This window comes from Pristiophorus japonicus, chromosome 10, assembly GCF_044704955.1.
Source record: "Pristiophorus japonicus isolate sPriJap1 chromosome 10, sPriJap1.hap1, whole genome shotgun sequence".
In the NCBI taxonomy this organism is placed as follows: domain Eukaryota; kingdom Metazoa; phylum Chordata; class Chondrichthyes; family Pristiophoridae; genus Pristiophorus; species Pristiophorus japonicus.
Window position 1 is genome coordinate 49,555,068 of NC_091986.1, and position 23,463 is coordinate 49,578,530.

Below are 23,463 nucleotides of genomic sequence, written 5' to 3' on the forward strand. Positions count from 1 at the left end.
AACATAGGAGCAACTTTAAACTACCCCAGTGTAAAACACTGCATCGCATTTAAAAGATGGAAAATGATCAACAAAAAGATAACCATGAAAATTAATCACAACAACAGTCCAAAAGCTGTCAAATACCCGAAAGCATTTGGTGATTGACGCCTATGGTAATTGCCGATGGTTCGTGGCATTTTCCATATATAGGCGGCTGTCTGGGATTAGCACGGATGGTGCAAGTGGTGGCGACTGTAACCTCTCACCCCATGTGGCAACTTCATAACATATGTCACGTGGAACAAAGTGGGGGGGGGGGGGGCGGCGGGACAATACTGGCAGGCCACCACTAGCGTGAAAGAGCCATCTCTGGCCAACTCATCGACTGCGAGATTGGCACTATAAGCAAGTGTCTTGTGAGGAAACCAGCAACCAGTAAAGGGCTGCTGCTTGCAGGGAAACAGAGGGGAGGTGACTGCATGGGGAGTGCCGGGATTGGTCAGGGCACCATTGCCAGGGAGGGAGGGAGTGGGGGCAAAGGTGGTCAGCCCCGTGTGTCCAGAGCTCTCAAGCACTCTAGCCACACGAAGGGGTGGGCATTGGAAGTTGTGGATGGGTTGGTGAGCTTCGGGCTCGACTTGTGCTGGAGAACGGCCTCACTGGGTGCTCAGTGCTCACACTGGGCATGCTGAGGACTTCGGGTGCGATGGGACGCTGTGCTCGACTTTCTGTGGGGAGGGTTGCTACTGAACTATCGACTCTTTGATGCTAAAATGTCATCTATTGGTTACCATTCAGTTGTGACCAATGAAAAAGAAAGGCAGCAGTGTGCACCAACTATTTCTACCCTTCAGCTCTACACAAGGGCTTCAATCCAGTCAGACTGATGGTTGACTTGAAACAGGTTTGAGGTGTCCTCACCCAGATTCTGCACAGCACAAGGTCACAGCAAGACACCTGACAATAAAGCTGCAAAAAATACCCCAGTAATGCCACCTACTGTCTCCTAAAACGGAAGCTGATTTGCCCTATGCTGCACGGAACAGACCCGTTTCCTAAATAGCAATTTACTTCAGTGTCCTATAGGAGAATCAGACCTCAAGCCTCGTGGTACCCCTGTAACCTACTGTCCAACAGGTTCTATTTCCAGTGAGGCCTGCACCAAACTCTATGAATTTAACCTCATTAAAAGGAGATTCTGTCAGGTTACGAAGGAGCGATTCTCTCACATATATACAGGAAACACATTCACAGGGCAGAAGCACTCTGCGGATTTACATGCTGCACTGTGTACGTAAATAAAATGGCAAGTTTAGAGAAAGCCTGCTTATATAGTAATCCTCAACTGACTTACTGCAGTGTGCTGAAAAACTGCTGAAAAGTGTCAGGGGGAAACGAAATGGAAACATGTCCATATCTGGGTTAAAGGGGCCGGGGGGGGGGGGGGGCTGATGGCTGATGGCTGATGTGTCACGGCCATGTGGTTATTGGTTTAAAAATTGAAAACAAATCCGACATTAGGATCTTGCTCATTACCGGACACTCCCAGCAAATACCAAGGGAGGACCCAGCGATCGGGTCGCCAGGGATCGGGTCCCCGGCCCCAGCGATCGGGTCCCCGGCCCCAGCGATCGGGTCCCCGGCCCCAGCGATCGGGTCGACTGTGCACAGAAGCAAAGGACTGGGCATTGGGCCATTTAATAAAGTAACTTTGCCTGGGGCAAGGGGCAGGGAAGGAAAGTCAGACTCAAAATAGGAATGCTGATGACACCGAAGTCACAAAATGTTCACTATTGTTAAAATGAGACATGGTGCAGCAAAGGGTGGAAATAACCCAAAGCAGCTAACACTAGAGAGTTGGGATTGCGGGGGGCGGGGGGAGGGCTATGAAAAGGGGAGCAGGAGAAGAGGAGGAAGAGAACAAGTGGGGGAGGAAGGGAGAGAGCATAAGAGGGAGGGGGAGAGCGAGCGAGAGAGAGAGAGAGAGAGTGGAGAGGGAGGGGGGGGGGGGGGAGAGAGACCGCGAAGGGGGAGAGGGAGAGGGAGGGGGAGAGGGAGGGAGAGAGAGAGAGAGAGAGAGAGAGAGAGAGAGAGAGAGAGAGCGCGGAGGGGAGGGGGAGAGAGAGAGAGAGAGCGGAGGGGAGGGGGAGAGAGAGAGAGAGAGAGAAGGAGGAGAGAAGGGGAGAGAGAGAGCGAGCGGAGAGGGAGGGGGAGAGAGAGAGAGAGAGAGAGAGAGAGAGAGCGGAGGGGAGGGGGAGAGAGAGAGAGAGAGAGCGGAGGGGAGGGGGAGAGAGAGAGAGAGAGAGAGCGGAGGGGATGGGGAGAGAGAGAGAGAGAGAGAGAGAGAGAGAGAGCGGAGAGGGGGCGGGGGGAGAGAGAGAGAGGGAGAGAGAGAGCGGAGAGGGGTCGGGGGGGAGAGAGAGAGAGAGCGGGGGGGGGGTAAGAGAGCGCGCGGAGAGGGAGGGGGAGAGAGAGAGAGCAAGCGAGCGGAGAGGGAGGGAGAGAGCGAGCGGAGAGGGAGGGAGAGCGCGAGCGGAGAGGGAGGGAGAGAGCGAGCAAGCGGAGAGGGTAAGAAAGAGAAAGGGTAGGAGGGAGGGGGAGAGAAAGAGGGTAGGATGGGATGAGGGAGAGAGAAAGGGATGGAGAGAAAAAGGGATGGATGGGAAGGGAGTGATAAATTGGAACTGCAACTGAAATTATAAATTTCTCAACATGAGAGGCAAAGAGGGCTAGAGGGGCAGATATATTAAGCTTAGAAGTGGATACACAGATCAAAACACCATTAATAAGCCAATCAGGATTTAGACTTCATATTGAAAGGGACTGAATACAAACAAAGTAGGTGGTGACTGCACAGAACAATGGAGATGTCACTTCTGGAATCCTGTGTAGAGTTTGGGCTCCTCCCCACAGGAGGGTCTAATTATCCTGGATATAGCGCAGTGCAGATTCACCAGGTTGATACCAGGGTTGAGGGTCTGGGTGACGGGGGAAACAGCTGAAGAAACAAAGACTGTATTCTATTGAACTGAGAAAAACGTGAGGGTGGGGGGGGTGAGGTAGTCAAAGGATCTAGCAGATTAACAGATAGACTATTTCTATAGCAAGTTAAATCAGAAACACAAGGCCATGATATAGGAAACCTCTTCAAGCAGTGATTGAAATGTTGAATGCAAGGTCACAGTAGTGACTGATTCTAAATCCATTACAAAAGGCACCAGATGGTTCCCGAACTAATATAAATTAGCGCAGGGAAACAGCAGGAAAATGGGACAGTGTAAATTCAACCCCGAGATGGGACATAATTGAGGCCAGGCATGAAGGACCAAACAGCCACTCCTGAATCAAACCTCTGCGTAAAATGCAGATTTATAACTTAAATCGTGAATTAATTTAAGCCTTCCTTAAAATTTTCCTTTAATTTCAGACCGGGGTTTTAGCTGTTAAATCTACTACTGCTACTTATGGGATCACTGAGTTGTGATCTGGAATACGCTGCCTGAAAGGGCGGTGGAAGCAGATTCAATAGTAACTTTCAAAAGGGAATTGGATAAATACTTGAAGGAGAAAGATTTACAGGGCTGTGGGGAAATAGCAGGGGGAGTGGGACTAATTGTTTGGTTCTACCAGAGAGCAGGCACAGGCACAATGGGCTGAATGGCCTCCTTCTGTGCTGTGAGATTCTATGATTAAAAGGTTTTAAGTGTACCAACAAAGGTTGGGCAATCTTTGATTCTTTCCTTATTCGCACAATTACAAGGTTCATGGGATGACCGTACAAATGCAAAATAAATTGGAAGGAATAAAATGCCTTACGGCACAAAGTGCTTACCGTCAGTTCTGGGCTTCTTGATTCCACCGTGCTCAGATTCCTCGTGGCTTCTCTTGCGGTTGGTTCCCGAGTAGCCATTTAGACCATCCGTGACCAAATTATTCCGGTAAAGACCGCTGGCGATGCCACTGGTGTAGAAACCATTCAGCTGATGGTTCTGCACACTGCACAGGAACTGGGAGCATTCACGGAACCCCTGAGCAAGAGCAAGCTCAGCTGCTGTCAAGCCATTAGCATTCCTTAAACTGTACAAAGGAACATTGCAACAATTACACTCCACCTTATCACAACACTTCACACACAGGAAAGATCTGGACATGTGGGAAAGATTAGTTCGGGTATTTTGTTGAAGGCGATATGAAAAATTGCATTACAATAAATATATTAAAGTAATCTGCTAACAACAGTATAGGCATGAGTATTATTGTAGCATTTACACGTTTGATTTTCCTGGGAACTGACTCGATTTGCAAATATTAGTCAAGCTTGGGAATGTGAAACTGAAGTAGCGAATCACGAGCAGCATTATATATATATTTTTTAAAAGAAGTTTCACACAAAACTACAGAACTTTGTTTTAATGTCCTCACTCATCTCAAATATTTGTTACTGATCTTCCATGGCGATTAAATGGATTAGGGTTAACTTTAAAACTCTCGCCAATTTACTTCTCCCTGGGCTGGTTATTTTGCTTCTCACACCAATGACACTGAATAGTTCATCAACTCCAATACAACGATTGTTACAATGAAACATATATTTTAAACCACTTCTAACTGAAGTGCCTTAAACGATTCTCTATTATCTCTTTGCATTTTGCTTTTCTATCATTTTTTTTTCTGCAGCAAACTTATTTTTCCTGAATCACGACTACCCATCCATTCAGGTTTGATTCTGCGTGAAACTCATCAAAATCAGTGGATGTTAATTGCTTTCAAAACTGGAAACATCAATAAGAGAAGTGTTGAGCCCTCCAGGTGCCTCATTCACCAGGTGACGTTTAGATAGTTGCACATCAGAGTTAACTTACTTTGTAATATCTTTTAACTAAGATTAAAGACCGGGAAGACTGAAGCCTCCGGTTCACTGATTCGATCTCTCGCCCTGACAACTGTCTGAGGCTGACCAAGTCTGTTCACAACCTTGGTGTCATATTTCATCACAAATTGAGCTTTCTACCTTATATCTGTTCTATCACTAAGAATGCCCATTTCTACCTTCGTAATATCTCCCATCTCCGCCCTTACCTCAACTTATCTGCTGCTGAAACCCTCATCCATGCCTTTATCACCTCTATACTTGACTATTCTGAAGCACTCTTGGCCGGTCTCCCTATTTCTACCTTCCATAAACTTGAGGTCATCCAAAACTCTACCGCCCCTATGCTAACTTGCACCAAATCCCGCTCATCCATCTCCCGTGTGCTTGCTGGTTAAGCAATGCCTTGATTTTAAAATTCTCATCCTTGTTTTCAAATCCTTCGCCCCTCCTTATCTCTTGAATCTTCACCAACCCTATAATCCCCTCGACCTCTGAACTCCGCCTATGTTGGCTTTTTGAACCACGATTTGCGGCCGTGCCTTCAGCTGCCTGGTCCCTACATTCTGGAACTCCCTCCCTAAACCTCTCCACATCTCTTTCCTCCTTTAAGGCACTCATTAAAACCTACCTCTTCGACCAAGATTTTGATAATCTGCCGTAACATATCCTTATATGGCTCAGTATCAATTTTTTTTAATAACAATCTTGTGAAGCCCCTTGGGACGTTTTATTATGTTGAAGGCGCTATTTAAATATAAGTTGTAGTTGAAGTAGATTCACGAATTGTTCTTGATTTGTAACCAGGGCCTTAATAAGAATATAAGAAATTGGAGCAGGAGTAGGCCATATGGCCCCTCGAGTCTGCTCCACCAGTTAATAAAATCATCGATCTCAACTCCACTTTCCCACTGAGCATCCACACCCCTCTGAGGTAGAGAATTCCAAAGATTCACAACCCTCTGAGTGAAAAAATTTCTCCTCATCTCAGTGCTAAATGGCCGACCCCTTATCCTGAGACTGTGACCCCTAGTTCTAGACTTTCCAGCCAGGGGAAACAACCTCCCAGCTTATACCCTGTCTAACATTCTAAGAATTAGCAGTATGGCTTAAACCTGCATTCAGAGTAACACCGTGGAGCACAAAGCTGGCATCACGAGGTTTGGAATGGGAGGCATCTATACACGTCCCTTCACTGAGAGAAAGGTGGGGAATAAAATCACAGATGCCTGTTGTCTTGCTGATGCAATTTCCTGGTTTGGTAGCAATTAAGGTTATTTCTTTTTTGAAAGAAATTTGGACTATTTCTGTATTGCTGAAGTTCTGACTAAACAACAGTATCTTTTCAAAGGTACTCTTCCCAAATACTAACATTATAGCAAAGGAAATTACTTCCTTCACTCCTTACAGCCGCCTTCCAACTCACACTCGCCTCCGACTCTCAACACCCCTCTCCAAACTCACCTCCGACACCCATCTCTCCAACTCACTGACCCCGACACCCCTCTCTCCAACCTCAGCCCCGACGCCCCTCTCTCCAACCTCACCCCCGACGCCCCTCTCTCCAACTCACACTCACCTCCGACACCAGGTGCAATAATTCATTCCTTTGCATCCAAAATGGAGACTATTTACTCAGTTGCCTCCTGCCTCTTGCAGACACAACCCCAACTCTCGTTAACCCAAAATACCCACCACCTGCCCCAACCCCAGCCCCAAATACCCAGCACTTGCCCCAACCCCAGCCCCCGCAACCTTTACCCCCAAATATTCTTCAGTTCCTCCCTAGGCCCTCGTCAAACACTTCTCCTCTACAAGATCCGACATCCTCTTCTGACTGTCCACTACCACTCATTGATCAAAAGCTCACGGATAATATCAACAGCTTCCACTTTTCCAATATTGTTCTCCGCCCGCATCCTCTCCCAAACCCCATTCGAAACTGGAATCACTCTCCTACCGAAAGAGCTTACTTAACAACTCCATCTCTCCAGTTACAGCCGTTTGTAATCTCCTCTCATGTCACATTGTCAACACCCAACTCCTCACTAATCCTGGAAGGTTTGAGTCCCTTTAGTCTGGCTCTGTCCCAATGGGTCAAACTCACCCACGATACTCCATGTGATTCCAGTATCTTCACCCTCCTTGACCTTGAACGCAGTTGGTCATTCCATCCTCCTCTACTACCTCTGCTCTGTGGCACCACCGCTCATGGTCCCAGTCCAGCATGTCTCAGCACAGCTCGCACACCTTCAGCAATGGCCGTGCTTCCCAAGCCCACGCCGTTACCTCCGGCATGATCCTAAATTCCATTCTGGAGCTTAACCACATAGTGTGTAATCTCAATGCTCCCTGACCCAGAGCTAAGCTTCAAAACACCACATCCGGTCCATCTCTAGGACTGCCTCTGCCCGTCTGATTCGTCCACAACAGTGAAACCCTTATCCACAGGCTCTCATCAACTTCCCGAGTTCCATCAGCACATGGGGCACCACCGCCAAATTCTACCGCCAGCATCCGATGCTGTGCTTAAGTCCTGCTCACTCTCTGCCCTGTGCTATCTGAACTCCAATGGCTCCCCATTCCTCAATGCATTTATTACAAAATTCTTGTCCTCATCCACGAAAACCATCTGCAGCCTGATTCCACCTTACTCCTATGCGAACCCCACATCCCATTTACACCCTCCATGCTTATCAGTCTGGATTATTGCGCATCACCCGTTGTCCTGCACTCCCTCCTCACCCCATGCTCCCTGTACAGCCTTCAGGACCCCACACTCCAGCATTCTTTCCCAAGATCACGCACTTCATCTTTCTTCACCTTAATAAGCCTCCACAACACACACCTCTTTGCGCATGCCTTTAGTCACCTCAGCAACTCTTCACCCAATTCCTGCTCGGCAATTAATTCACACCCACCCCATGGAAATCACAGTATGATATTCGCCATGTTAAAACTGTAAGTAGTTACTTCTTGTTGAAATAGGAACTGTCAGTCCTCAAATTTCATTTGGACGAGAAGAGGTGAGTTTGGCTGGCAGTAATGTTGGAATTAAAAAGTGTAGTAGTGAATAAAATTCACTTTTCAATATCTATAAGCCCCGTGTATCAGTAAAGCTAAGTTTGCTCTCAGACGCCTGGAACATTCGTGCTATTAAGTTGGCTGTTTGCTCCTGGGCTTCACTTAACTTTTGAGCCCTTAGGAATGATTTCCCTTTACTCAATCATTGCCCTACATTCTACAAATCAGTCAAATGTCACCTAAAGCGCACAAATCAACAATCAATGGAATTAAAAGCCAGATTCTCATTACGCTACAGCGGATAAATTGGTTATTACCAGAATTTTAGGGTGCTTTTTAAAAAATAAAATGCGCATTTTGCACTTGAAAAGCATTATTTTTTATGTGGTGTAAAACTACCACAATTTTTAAGAAGATTAAATCAGTATAAAGAGAGGCTAATGATTTGTCGCGGCAGGACAAGCTGCGACAAATCCCATAATTCGTGCAAACTTGCGTGAGGAGCATCTGGTTTCTGGTCACGTTTCAGGGACAGGGATAACAGCAACAAAATCCTACAGGCTAACATATTAGAAAAGTAATTTTATCTAATAATATTCAAGTGATGCAGCCTTATTTTAATTTCTATGTAGAATATGCTTAGTCTTCTAGTTTTCTTGGGTAGAGGCTGAAAATGAAATAAAACACTTTAATAAAAGTAAATTGTTCATGGGGTTGCCTATGCTAAGTTTATGAATTTAAGTTTGGGAGATTTCAGAAATCTCACAGCACAGCTACCAAGTGGCCAAAGCCTGCAATTACATTGTGATACTTGACCGTCAAATTGATGGGACATATTGACAATTTACAGTGGTAAATGCTGACACAAGAATACCAACAAATTTGACAACAGGAAGTATAAAGATTGTAAACTGGGTGTGTCTACACTACGCAAGGTTTTTTTTTTAAAGATAAAGCTTTTTTTTTGCAAATACAACTGTCGGGCAAACAAAAGCGATCTGACGGGCAAGCAGTGACGAGTCCATGGCAATACTGCAGCTCTTCCAGATCAAAGGGAGCAAGAACTGGCATCCATTTCTGTACATGAGCAACAACAGCCATATCCAAATCCCAATCTAACCCATTGCCTCCCCCGCCGCTTTCATGGATTGATAAGACAGAAATCAGTGGCAGTGCTGCTTCATATTTGACAATTCAATGTGCATATGAAGTTGGTTGGAGCACTATTTGGTGCACTTGGGAGTCATAATTAAGAGTATTATTTACACCTCTCTTTAACTTTGGAAACATTCAAGATTACTGACCTGCCTGAGGAAGACAGGAAGCTCTGCTGTAAATATCTGTAACTGGGTAAAACCTGCTTGACGTGTTCAAGGGTCCCAGAGTCACAGGATGAACGTAGAACTGGACTCCGGGTTACACCACCTCATTGAACTTGGCGAAGGATCTCCACGAGACAAAGGCAAGAAGGGCAGAGACTGGACAAGAAGCGCCTGCAGCTTTAGATAGATAGGTGGAGGAGCACTTGGAACGGGTAGGTGGATGAGCTGGTATTTTCATCAGCCAATGGCAATCCAATGCAATCGGTGGGTTATTTGAGTACTTCACACAACCGGCACCAGACGGCTGCTGTCAAGTGAGCACATCACACAAACACTCATCTGGAATCAAGCCCCAAGGCAAGTGGAGACTGGAAGATGTGATAGTTGGCTTGCACACAGGGTGTTCATTGCTCGTTAAACCTAATGAAGCAATGTTAATATTCAGCAGCACCCCTGGCGAACTAAACAGCTCTATTTAGCAACATCGCTGGCAGCCGACAAAAAGGCAGCCGAGAAAACGCGACTCAAATATTACCTGCTTCACACCCAGTTTCTCGCAGGCATCGCCTCACAGTCAACGTTATAAAATAAAGAAAGGCTCATTCTCAGCGCTTGGAATGGTAGAACGGTGCGAGATGAGACTCAAAGATTTGAGCAGCCAAGAAAAACCCTATCTGATAGCGAAATAATAACCGTGGTCTTGAGTGAAACACAATCAACGGAAGAGACTGAACTGACTAAAGTTGAAGGAAGCTGCACGTGCTTCTGGAATGGTGCAAAGCTAACAACGGTCAACGAGATCACAAAAACCTCACTGATCTCCTGAAAACTCGAGTCTGCAAAGTTGTGATCTCAAACTGCAACAAGATGCAAGAAGCAGATGGAAATCTGGCCCACAAAGGGCATTTTATCTAATTGTAAAGAACATTTCCACTCACTTCTCAGTTGTTCTTCTGAAGCAGCTTTAGAATATGAGAAATCCGCGACAAACAACCTTTCATAACCGAGTGTGCAAAGCCTTGCAACAAATGAAAAGCCGCTAAGACCCAGTTTGCAATAAACATGACGGTGACTGTTACACAAGGTACCTTGCAGCTCTTCCACCTGACTGATGAGCATCTGATCTCCAAGACACATTAGATGTTCCCATTCATACGTGAAAGTAATTAAAAAATTACGTCTATTTTCTCCTCACCGTGAGGGACGAAACCGAAATGTAACCAACTTTCGGTAAACCTTGCGGCTGATTTACTGCTTGAACAACATGGGTTCTTTTGTGCAAAGCTTAGGACAGTTCATGGCCCAACAGATGTACAAAGGTCGAAGATAACATCAACTGCCGTATTCAGCGTTTATTGATGGGCCCCCGGTGCCGTCAGCTAAGGACTCTGGAAGCTGGTGAGCAAGTTTGGCCATTCCCAATAAGCTCATTAACACAAGTCACAACAGTGTGATGGGGACAGTAACTGGTGACGGCAACACACCCGGTGTGAAGCAAGGCTGTGGGAACCACTCGCAGCGATGTCAGGACAGATGTGAAGAGGTATCGGCGTGATTCTGGACGAATAGTATATTTGCAACCCCACCAGATCAAAGGTAATAAATATAACGCCACACGTCATTAGTGAACTTTAATTCGCTGGTCACTGTGCAACATCATCATCATAGGCAGTCCCTCGAAATCGAGGAAGACTTGCTTCCACTCTAAAAATGAGTTCTTAGGTGACTGAACAGTCCAATAGGAGAACCACAGTCCCTGTCACAGGTGGGACAGATAGTCGTTGAGGGAAGGGGTGGGTGGGACTGGTTTGCCACACGCTCTTTCCGCTGCCTGCGCTTGGTTTCTGCAAGCTCCCGGCGATGAGACTGTAGGTGCTCAACGCCCTCCCTGATGCACTTCCTCCACTTAGGGCAGTCTCTGGCCAGGAACTCCCAGGTGTCGGTGGGGATGTTGCAGTTTATCAAGGAGGCTTTGAGGGTGTCTTTGAAACATTTCCTCTGCTCACCTTTGGCTCGTTTGCCATGAAGGAATTCCGAACAGAGCGCTTGCTTTGGGAGTCTTGTGTCAGGCATGCGAACTATGTGGCCTGCCCAGCGGAGCTGATTGCATGTGGTTAGTGATGCTGATTGACAGGAGGTTAGCAATTGGCCTATTGTTATGGGGTGACCAGCTTAAAGGAGACAAAGTTATGCACAGGCTATGCAAAACCAACCATAATCAATCCAAGATCATGATAAGGACACAACAGTAAATGCCACAAACAGTTTTATGTACTTGGCATGCTCCCTCACTTTAATAAGGTTTGAAATCCGAGACATTTCTTCAACATCTGAAGTAGCTAGAAAGCTTTAGTGTGCAGTATAAACCCATGAAACTTTAGTGGGATGAAAGACCACCAAGGTCAGTCATGGTTAAACAGGCATAATTCCAGTGGCCTCCACACTGTCTGCATGTCGGGTGAATGACTGACCAAAGTTATATTGTACAGCCACCCATTAACAGGAGGAAGAAACATTTCAAGAACCTAAAACAGAACCAGAAACGTGGGGAAACTTTAGCCACATTGGAGAGGCTGTAGATATGCTCGGATCTCTTTGAAGGCAACAGATTTAACAGAAGAACAGCGTGTTGGAAACAAAAGCCAGCAGCAATTGGTAAATGGGCAATGATAGACAAGGGGCAATATGTTGGGAGCATTGGTCCATGGGAACACTCCTACAAACACTGCCAACGATTACCTTCTCTTATGAGAGCATAAGAAATAGGAGCAGGAGAAGGCCATACCCTCGAGCCTGCTCCACCATTTAATACGATCATGGCTGATCCGATCATGGACTCAGGTCCACTACCCTGTCCGCTCCCTATAACCCCTTATTAGTTAAGAAACTGTCTATCTCTGTCTTAAATTTATTCAATGACTCAGCTTCCACAGCTCTGAGGCAGCAAATTCCACAGATTTACAACTATGAGAAGAAATTCCTCCTCATCTCAGTCTTAAATGGGCTCCCCCCTTATTCTAAGATTATGCCCCCTAGTTCTAGTCTCTCCTATCAGTGGAAATATCCTCTCTGCATTCACCTTGTCAAGCCCCCTCATAATCTTATTGAAACATAAGATTACCTCTCATTCTTCTGAATTTAAATGAATAGAGGCACAACCTACTCAACTTTTCCTCATAAGTCAACCCCTTCATCTCCAGAATCAACCTAGTGAACATTCTCTGAACTGCCTCCAAAGCAAGTATATCCTTTCTTAAATATGGAAACCAAAACTGTACACAGTATTCCAGGTGTGGCCTCACTAATACCCTGTACAACTGCAGCAAGACTTCTCTGTTTTTATACTTCATCTCCTTTGCAATAAAGGCCAAGATTCCATTGGCCTTTCTGATCATTAGTTGTACTTGCATACTAACCTTTTGTGTTTCATGCACCAGGACCCCCATGTCCCGCTGTACTGCAGCACTTTGCTATTTTTCTCCATTTAAATAATAACTTGCTCTTTGATTTTTTTCTGTCAAAGTGCATAACCTCACACTTTACATTATACGCCATCTGCCAAATTTTTGCCCACTCACTTAGCCTGTCTATGTCCTTTTGCAGGTTGTTTGTGTCCTCCTCACACATTGCTTTACCTCCCATCTTTGTATCGTCAGCAAACTTGGCTACATTATACTCGGTCCCCTCTTCCAAATCGTTAATATAAATTATAAATAGTTGGGGTCCCAGCACTGATCCCTGCGGCACTCCATTAGTTACTGATTGCCAATCCAAGAATGAACCATTTATCCCGATTCTGTTTTCTGTTAGTTAACCAATCCTCTATCTATGCTAATATATTACCCCCAACACCGTGTACTTTTATCTTGTGCAGTAACCTTTAATGTAGCACCTTATCAAATGCCTTCTGGAAGTCCAAATACACCACATCCCTGGTTCCCCTTTATCCCCTGTTTATTACATCCTCAAATAATTCCAGCAAGTTTATCAAACATGACTTCCCCTACATAAATTCATGCCAACTCTGCCTGACTTAGTTATGTTTTTCCAAATGTCCTGCTACTGCTTCTTTAATAATGGACTCCAACATTTTCCCAACCACAGATGTTTGGCTAACTGGTCTATAGTTTCCTGCTTTTTGTCTGCCTCCTTTTTTAAATAGGGGCGTTACATTTGCAGTTTTCCAATCTGCTCCCCAGAATCCAGGGAATTTTGGTAAATTACAACCAATGCATCCACTATTCTTGCCGCTACTTCTCTTAAGACCCTAGGATGCACGCCATCAGGTCCAGGGGTTTTAGCCGCCTTTAGTCCCATTATCTTACTGAGTACCACCTCCTTTGTGATTGTGTTACGTTCCTCCCCTCCCTATAGCCCCTTGACTATCCACTGTTGGGATATTCTTAGTGTCCTCTACCTTAAAGACTGATGCATAATATTTGTTCAGAGTTTCTGCCATCTCCATGTTCCCCATCACCAATTCCCCGGTCTCGCCCTCTAAGGGACCAACATTTACTTTAGCCACTCTTTTCCTTTTTATATACCTATAGAAATTCATGCTATCTGTTTTTATATTTCGTGCTAGTTATCTTCCCTTTCTTAATCATTTTTTTAGTCATTCTTTGCTGGCATTTAAAAGCTTCCTAATCTTCTGTCCTCCCACTAGTTTTGGCCACTTTGTATGCCCTTGTTTTTTAATTGGATACCATCCTTTATTTCTTTAGTTAGTCACGGATGGCTATTTTTTTCTTTTACACCCTTTTCTCCTCACTGGAATATATTTTTCTTAAGAGTTATGAAATATCTCCTTAAATGTACGCCACTGTTCATCAATCGTCTTACACTTTAATCTTATTTTACCAGTCCACTTTAGCCAACTCTGCCCTCATACCTTTGTAGTCTCCTTTATTTAGAAACTTAGAAAATAGGTGCAGAAGTAGTCCATTCGGCCCTTCGAGCCTGCACCAACATTCAATATGATCATGGCTGATCATGCAACTTCAGTACCCCATTCCTGCTTTCTCTCCATACCCCTTGATCCCTTTAGCCATAAGGGCCACATCTAACTCCCTTTTGAATATATCTAACAAACTGCCCTCAACAACTTTCTGTGGTAGAGAATTCCACAGGTTCACAATTCTCTGAGTGAAGAAGTTTCTCCTCATCTCGGTCCCAAATGGCTTACTCCTTATCCTTAGACTGTGACCCCTGGTTCTGGACTTCCCCAACATCGGGCACATTCTTCCTTCATCTAACCTGTCAGAATTTTATATGTTTCTATGAGATCCCCTCTCATTCTTCTAAATTCCAGTGAATATAAGCATAGTCGATCCAGTCTTCCTTCATATGTCAGTCCTGCCATCCCGGGAATCAGTTTGGTGAACCTTCGCTGCACTCCCTCAGTAGCAAGAACGTCCTCCCTCAGATTAGGAGACCAAAACTGTACACAATATTCAAGGTGTGGCCTCACCAAGGCTCTGTACAACTGCAGTAAGGCCTCCCTACTCCTATACTCAAATCCTCTCACTATGAAGGCCAACATGCCATTTGCCTTCTTCACCGCCTCCTGTACCTGCATGCCAACCTTCAATGACTGATGTACCATGACACCCAGGTCTCATTGCACCTCCCCTTTTCCTAATCTGTCACCATTCAGATAATATTCTGCCTTCCTGTTTTTGCCACCAAAGTGGATAACCTCACATTTATATGCATTATACGGCATCTGCCATGCATTTGCCCACTCACCTAACCTGTCCAAGTCACCCTGCAGCCTCTTAGCATCCTCCTCACAGCTCACTCTGCCACCCAGCTTAGTGTCATCTGCAAACTTGGAGATATTACATTCAATTCCTTCGTCTAAATCATTAATGTAAATTGTAAATAGCTGGGATACCAGCATTGAACCTTGCGGTACCCCACTAGTCACTGCCTGCCATTCTGAAAAGGACCAGTTTATTCCTACTCTTTGCTTCCTGTCTGCCAACCAGTTCTCTATCCATGTCAATACATTACTCCCAATATCGTGCTTTAATTTTGCACACGAATCTCTTGTGTGGGACCTTGTCAAAAGCCTTTTGAAAGTCCAAATACACATCCACTGATTCTCCCTTGTCCACTGTACTAGTTACACCCTCAAAAAATTCCATTAGATTTGTCAAGCATGATTTCCCTTTCATAAATCTATGCTGCTTTCCAAATGCGCTGCTATTACATCATTAATAATTGATTCCAACATTTTCCCCACTACCGACGTCAGGCTAATCGGTCTATAATTCCATGTTTTCTCTCTCCCTCCTTTTTTAAAAAGTGGGGTTACATTAGTTACCCTCCAATCCATAGGAACTGATCCAGAGTCTACAGAATGTTGGAAAATGACCACTATTTCTAGGGCCACTTCCTTAAGTACTCTGGGATGCAGCCCATCAGGCCCTGGGGATTTATTGGCCTTCAATCCCATCAATTTCCCTAACACAATTTCCTAACTAATAAGGATTTCCTTCAGTTCCTCCTTCTTGTTCGACCCTCGGTCCCCTAGTATTTCCGGAAGGTTATTTGTGTCTTATTTGTATTTAAGCTTAGTACGCTGGTTTGAGATCCAACTTTCTCGCCCTCCATATGAATTTGAAATTCAACCATGCTATGATCACTCATTCCAAGGGGATCCTTTACTAGGAGATTGTTTATTAATCCTGTCTCATTACACAGGACCAGATCTAAGATAGCCTGCCTTCTGGTTGGTTCCGTTACATACTGCTCAAGGAACCCGTCCCTTATACACTCTCTGAACTCTTGCTCAAGGCTACCTGACCAATTTGATTTGTCCAATCAATATGGAGGTTAAAATCGCCCATGATTATTGCTGTTCCCTTTTTACAAGCCCCCACTATTTCTTGGTTTATACGCCGACGAACAGAATTGCTACTGTTCGAGGCCACCAGTGACTTTTTCCCCTTATTATTCCTTATCTCCACCCAAACTGTTTCAACATCCTGATAATTTGAGCCAATATCATTTCTCACTATTGCAGTGATTCCATCCTTTATCAATAGAGCTACCCCACCTCCTTTTCCTTCCTATCTGTCCTTCCGAATTGTCAAATATCCCATAATATTTAGTTCCCCGTCCTGGTCACCTTGCAACTATGTCTCTGAAATGGCTATCAGATCATACCCATTTGTATCTATTTGTGCTGTCAATTCATCTATGTTGTTACAAATGCTACGTGCATTTAGACAAAGAGCCTTTACATTTGGGTTTTTTAAACTTTTTTTCCTGCTCGTTTCCTCTGTCCTTCAAACTCATCTTTATTTTTGCTTTCTAATTCCAGCTTTACTCCACTCCCTATTGCATCTATTCTCAGGTTCCCATCCCCCTGCCAAGCTAGTTTAAACCTCTCCAACAGCACTAGCAATCACCATCCGCCCCCCCCATGTGAGGATATTGGTCCTGGCTCCGTTGAGGTGCAACCCGTCCGGCTTGTACAGGTCCCACCTTCCCCAGGCCTCAGGAATCTAAAGCCCTCCCTCCTCTCCAGCCATGCATTCATCTGCTCTAGCCTCCTATTTCTGTACTCACTAGCTCGTGGCACCGGGAGTAATCCAGCGATTGCTACCTTTGAGGTCCTGCTTTTTAATCTCTCCTCGCTCCCTAAAATCTGCCTGCAGGACCTATCCCTCTTTACCTATGTTATTGGTCCCGATATGGACCACGACCTCTGGCTGTTCACCCTCTTCCCCCAGAATGCCCTGCAGCCGCTCGATTATACTGGCATGGCATGGCCATCTTTGCTTAGAACTTAAAATCTACTCCACTTGATGTTCCCCTCCACTGTCTACCCCTCAATTTTGCTCGCCAGATTTACTAATCGAGCACCAGAGAAGTGTTGACACTCGGCTAATTGGTAAGACATAAACAGCATTTGGGGTATGGTCTAACTTACAAAGGCATTAATTCAGTGTTTAAAGGTATGTGAATGATTATGGTTCCAGTTTATAGCGCAAACGATATGAATGGCAGTGGGAAGGGGGCAATGGCAATGAAAAGGCAGTAGTGCCACACCAGCAGCATGTACATTTAGGAAGGAATAATTCTTAAGTTTGGTTGAAAAATATTTGAACCACAGTTCATGGTTTCAAAAATGAAGTAAATATTCCCATTTTCAAAAGCAACCCAGTGAAAGAAATAGAAACTCATTTAAGTTTGATCAAGATTTATTTGTAATACTCAACAAGGACATCATAGCAGCAGAAATACTTGGATGACATTTAAATTTAAGCTGATTTTAAGATTTGTACATTACATTATAAAATACTTTTTTGTAACTTCAGTTGCATTTTTCGATTTTAGTGTCAAATTTATGAGGTTTGGTGTCCAATCCAAACAAGTGACCACAAGCTCCTGTATTTCAGCTAATAGTCAATTTAAATATATATATATAAATGTTTCGCTCAAAATTCCCACAAAATCAGCTCACAATGTAAATCTATGGTGGAACACACACTTGGAACAAAGGTTTTTGAGGCAGCCAGTTAGATAATAAGGTAAGCTTTGAAATGCCTTCAGTTTTCGTGCCTAGTTAAAAGTTATACTTCAATAAATGAAGAATGATGCAGGTGCTGGAAATAATGCAGGAATATAATATCCACTTCAGTGAAGCTGAGAAGGGAGTCATTTTTCAGTGTACAACAATCACCAAGTATTATAATGTTGGCTTCATAAGAATGGGCATTGGCCCAATTATCCACAATCTTGCACATGACCTTTCCACACCATTTTTGCCTCCAACTCAACTGTGATGATCTTGGACTAGAACCAATGCTCCATTGTGTTTCTGCTACCATGATCACCAGGTCTGTTGAATCTGATACTCCAGTAAAACCCCTGGTCCTAGGGGTATCCAAGCATCCTCAGAAAATGTATCACTGCCCTCTGCTGTCTTTACAATCTCTCTCTCCCAGTCCATTGTTCCATCTCCATGCACATTTACTATAGTTCACCCTATCCCACAGAGAGATCCTTCTGAACTCTCGAACAATTGCCCTTACATTGGTACTTTCTAAAGTAATGAAAGCTGCAGTTAACCTTTTAAGTTATTCATCACTTTACAGTTCTGGTGTAAACCACAATCACCAATATAGCATTCTGCATGGCCAGCCCATTAGTGGTATCATTGCACACTTCTTGGTGAATTATCAGTCATTGACTTGAACATCTCAGAAGGCGCCGATGGATTCTGGCACCGTGCAATTCGAAACAAGTATCATTGGGTCTCCTGTCAAAGTTAGGGTGGTAGAAATTTGGAATTCTCTTCTGCAAATGGCAATTGATGCTAGGTCAATTGTTAATTTTAAATCTGAGATTGATAGATTTTTATTAACCAAAGATATTAAACAATATGGGGCGAAGTTGGGTATATGAAGTTAGGTCACAGATCAGCCATGATCTAAATGAATGGCGGAGCAAGCTCGAGGGGCTGAATGGCCTATTGCTGTTCCTGTGTTATATTCATAGCAATCTAGTTTTCTCGGATTGCTGTATCTGTGCCGCAATTGATTTTTCTATTCTTCTTCCATTAGTTAAGGTGCAGATCGACCATGATCTAATTGAATGGCAGAGCAAGCTTGAGGGGCTCAATGGTCTCCTCCTGTTCCTACATTCCATTGCAGAAGGTATGAAGAGTAGTGCTCACATCGTAAAGTAGAACATGGGCCAAAAAAATCAGAATATCAGCATCTCGGCAAGGACTCCTGGTGTCTGGTAGGATTGATGCTGGAAGATCCTTACGCGTTGTATAAATGGTGGAGGTCGAGAGGAATGGGGCCCCCACCCAATCTTCTGCCTCAGCCAATTAAATACTAGAAAACCAAAATCCATGAGAAAACCTTGCTGTCTCTTCCCAGACTCAACACAAACATGGGTGAAAAAAATAAAAACAAAAACTTGTATTTATATAATGTCCTTGAGATGTTCCAAAATGCTTCACATGGGCTGAATTACTTCTTTTTGTAGTCACTCATGTTGTAGCCAAATGCGGCAGTCAATTCATGCACAGCAAGATTCCACAAACAGCAAATCAGATAAATGGCTAGTTATTCAGTTCTCGGCATTGATGATTGAAGGAGGAATGTTGGTTAAGTCACTGGTAGAACTGCCTGTTCATCTATGAATAGCGCCCTGGGGCCTTTAACACCTGAATAGGCAGACAGGGCCACGACTCAATGTCGCATCCAAAGGATTGGCGGACAGAATGCAGAAATGATCATTTGGGAGTTTTTCCACAGCTAAGTAAACATAGTACAGAAACCCATATCACTCACTGTAAGGTACTGATATACGAGTGACAACATTGTGTCCACACTACCTTCATTTAATAAATCCAAACTACAAATACGCACAGAATAGCTGTGCTGGTGTCTATTGGAAGATTGTAGCCAAGGGGGTTTCGATGACATAAATGAAGCATGTGATGCCAGGGTGGTTTATTAATGTTCTGTGAACCCCCAAATACAGCCCACACTTTACGCCAAAATGGTTATGTGTATCATTTACCGCAACTGCTTTCCTTTGTAATCTCGATCTTGATGGATTCTTGCATTACACATTTACATGATAAAGGGATAAAGGCACAGATGCAGTTTCAAACCCTCTTCCGAGTTTTTTTAGACCAAATAACAGAAAGGGTGAGGATAGCAGGAAGTGATTTTTTGCTGCATTACTGGGAAATGAGTAAGCCTATAAATGGGAGCATTTAGAAAACAAACTGGTGAACCAAATTATCCCAGTCACCACTTTCTTATCTGTGTGCAATGCATTCATGGGTTACCATTCAGACACAATAACAGCTCACCTTGTGGCCACTTTTGAAAGAAGAGTCTGAACGAAGTTATGTACAGGTACCAGATTTACTGGGTCAGACAATAAAGTTACTGGCCTGACAAGTTGGATACCATGACAACGACAAATTGGATTGCTTTTGAAAATGGAGTGTGAGAAACAGACAATGATATTTGTTGTTAAACATATTGAACTTCCAGCAAATGGCTTTCCAAAATTTGCTGAGAAGTTATTTGCTGCCCATGTTATAAAGCAAACATTTATCGAGGTGGAATTGCGATATTTACAGATATACGACACAGTGGAAATGTGGAACCTGGAGTTGAGAAAAATGGTGAATTACAAATCTTATGCAGTTTAAGTTACTGAAATGAAATTTTAATATTTGCAGGTATGATTGATAAATGAATGGGGTCATAATTTCTTACAGTGGCATGTAGGATTCGAGCAGGGTGGAGAGGGTGAATGAGTAGAGGAAAAGAAGTGTTAAAGGAACTGATGAGGAAATCTCAATTTCTTTCCAAAGTATGAAATTAAATTCAACGTTAAGTCAACACTGTTACTGCAGTTTTCTCCAAAAGTAAAGCAGTTATCATTTTATATCTGAATAATCAGCAAGTTTCATATCGCTTTCAACAATTAAATTGTTCCTGGTTACAATCATGCGGCAATTAATTTCAATAAGTAAACCACTTTTTTCTCAAAATTGTGTAAAACTTACATTAAAATAAAAAGTTCTCAACTTAACTATATTAGTTTACATATCTGAAGTACTTTTAAATTAGGGTAAACAAAGCATGCACATCTAAAAGTTCTATATCTCAGTTCCTACATAGCATTAAAACCAATCTCCACAACAAATACCTCAACGGTATGCCTTGTGTGCTGAGGGGAAGCGATACTGCGCACTCATTGCCACAACTGTAAGGTTTCCATGAAGCCCCTGTGGCAGTTTCAGCGTTTCTATTGGGAATGATCCCCCTTGCTAGGATTACTTCAAAATCAAGTCAAATTCAAATTACGTAGCTGGAAAACATTTTGACATTTTTCAATCTCTTAAAGACTCAATTCTCTGCACTGTTACAGTTACTTGGCAATGGCAAACAAAACAAACTAAGGGGTGCTGGTGAAAGTAATCTTAACAATGAAACAAGAACATGAATACATCTTGAATTAATAATGCCGTTTAACCCATTTCATACTATTTCCAAGTCCTGTACTGGCCGTAAATATATGGAAAACTTCTATCCATTCATGGAGTGTTTTAATTTCTGTAGCAGCATAGACTAACGTGGGCTCCATACAGAATGAGGGCTGTAGAATTACAATGCTGCTATAAAAGAAAAGAGAATTAAAGTGCATGACATATGGATCATTTCTCTATTCCAAGTATTTACCTGCAAAAGATGGAAACATTTTATTTCTAGATAACTCTGAAATGGGTGAAAAATCATTAGAATATTAATAATCTCCATCTACGGTAACCACCCCCCCCCCACCCGCCGCCTCTCCCGTTGAGGCAGTTTCTGATATCCCCGTGTTCTGATTCAGTCATGCAATGTACAGCTTCACTTAAACTGTACTCGACACCTTCATTTTCAGCTATCCGATATTCCCATTTCAAAAGTATTTTATGATTAGAATTTACTTGACTTTATGTGGTGGGTGTCATACACCTAATCCAACGATGAACGACTATTTTGGAATCTATCACCCCAAGAAAAATTCAGAAGGGTTATTTAATTGTTTCTGCTACCCGGCTTGATTATTTTAGTACATCTACCCACCCAAATTTGTTTGACTGCAGAGCTCAATTGATTTTTAATACTTCAAGTTGCATCAAAAACCAATGTCCTGGCTAAGGCGACCTATTTCTGTAGATCCGTGCACCTCTGGAGGAATCCTATTCAGATGCATTGTAGGGACTTGAGGCTATCCTCAGAAAACATATCGCACGTACACAGATGGAGGGTTTCAGTTGATGCCCCAGGTTTTCCTCCTTGTTCCAGTCTCTTGAGATTTGAACTTGCCCATGGCTGCATCCAAATAACTTGAACAAATATTCATTCATCCCTTTCCTCCATAGAGTCTCACTGTTTCATAGAAACATAGAAAATAGGTGCAGGAGTAGGCCTTCTAGCCTACACCGCCATTCAATGAGTTCATGGCTGAACATGCAACTTCAGTACCCGATTCCTGCTTTCTCACCATACCCCTTGATTCCCCTAGTAGTAAGGACTTCATCTAACTCCTTTTTTAATATATTTAGTGAATTGGCCTCAACAACTTTCTGTGATAGAGAATTCCACAGGTTCACCACTCTCCATCCTGAAGAAGCCATCCACCTCCTTCAGCATTCTTCCTCCTGGCTCCAAAAGGCCCAGTCAAGTCCTGAACATCGATGAACCCTCCTGGATGAACACCACCCATTCCCTCCAATTCCTGCAGGTGGCATATGCCAAGATCCCTCCTGGATGAACAACGCCCATTCCTTCCAAATCCTGTAGGCAGCAAGTCCCAAGATCTCTCCTGGATGAACAATGCCCATTCCCTCCAAATCCTGTAGGCAGCAAGTCCCAAGATCCCTCCTGGATGAACACCGCCCATTCCTTCCAAATCCTGTAGGCGGCAAGTCCCAAGATCCCTCCTGGATGAACACCGCCCATTCCCTCCAAATCCTGTAGGCGGCATATGCCATTCCCTCCAATTCCTGCAGGTGGCATATGCCAAGATCCCTCCTGGATGAACAACGCCCATTCCCTCCAAATCCTGTAGGCAGCAAGTCCCAAGATCCCTCCTGGATGAACAATGCCCATTCCCTCCAAATCCTGTAGGCAGCAAGTCCCAAGATCCCTCCTGGATGAACATCGCCCATTCCCTCCAATTCCTGCAGGCGATATGTGCCAAGATCCCTCCTGGATGAATATTGCCCATTCCCTCCAAATCCTGTAGGTGGTGTCGGAAAATCCCTCCTGGATGAATATTGCCCATTCCTTCCAATTCCTGTAGATGGTATTTTCTGTGATCCTTCCTGACCACTGACCAACCCCCCTGCCCCATGCACTGCTCCCTAATTACCCTCAATGGCATTTCCCCCCTTGAATTAAATTCCTCTTCCTGATTAAATAATGTCCTTCATCGCACCAGCATTTCCTGCAATTTTTTTGTTGAAAACTAAGACCATGAAAAAGCAAATCCCAGCAGCAGCACTGACCCAATTGGGTAGCACAGCTGGAAACCCGACGAAAAAAGGACATTGACCATCCAAATTGATCACACATCGTCCTGCAACTGAATACAACGTAATACAGATAGAATAGAGGAAACAGGTCAGAGTTTCTCCAGCACTCCTGATCCACCTACCTCCGTCAAATTTCAAGAAGAGAGATTTTAGATCCATGTTATATCTAGGGAACCAGGGCAGGCAAC

The 23,463-nt window shown here is 43.9% G+C and overlaps 1 protein-coding gene across 4 annotated transcripts in view; it reads right to left on the reverse strand.

Annotated features, from left to right (window-relative positions):
- Nucleotides 1-23,463, reverse strand: part of ankrd10a (ankyrin repeat domain 10a) — an 80,068-nt gene that overhangs the window by 16,446 nt on the left and 40,159 nt on the right. For all 4 annotated transcript variants that reach the window (XM_070891807.1, XM_070891808.1, XM_070891809.1 and 1 more), the window contains exon 4: nucleotides 3,815-4,059. In XM_070891807.1, coding sequence (XP_070747908.1) covers nucleotides 3,815-4,059 — 245 coding nt within the window. The remainder of the gene's footprint in view (nucleotides 1-3,814; nucleotides 4,060-23,463) is intronic.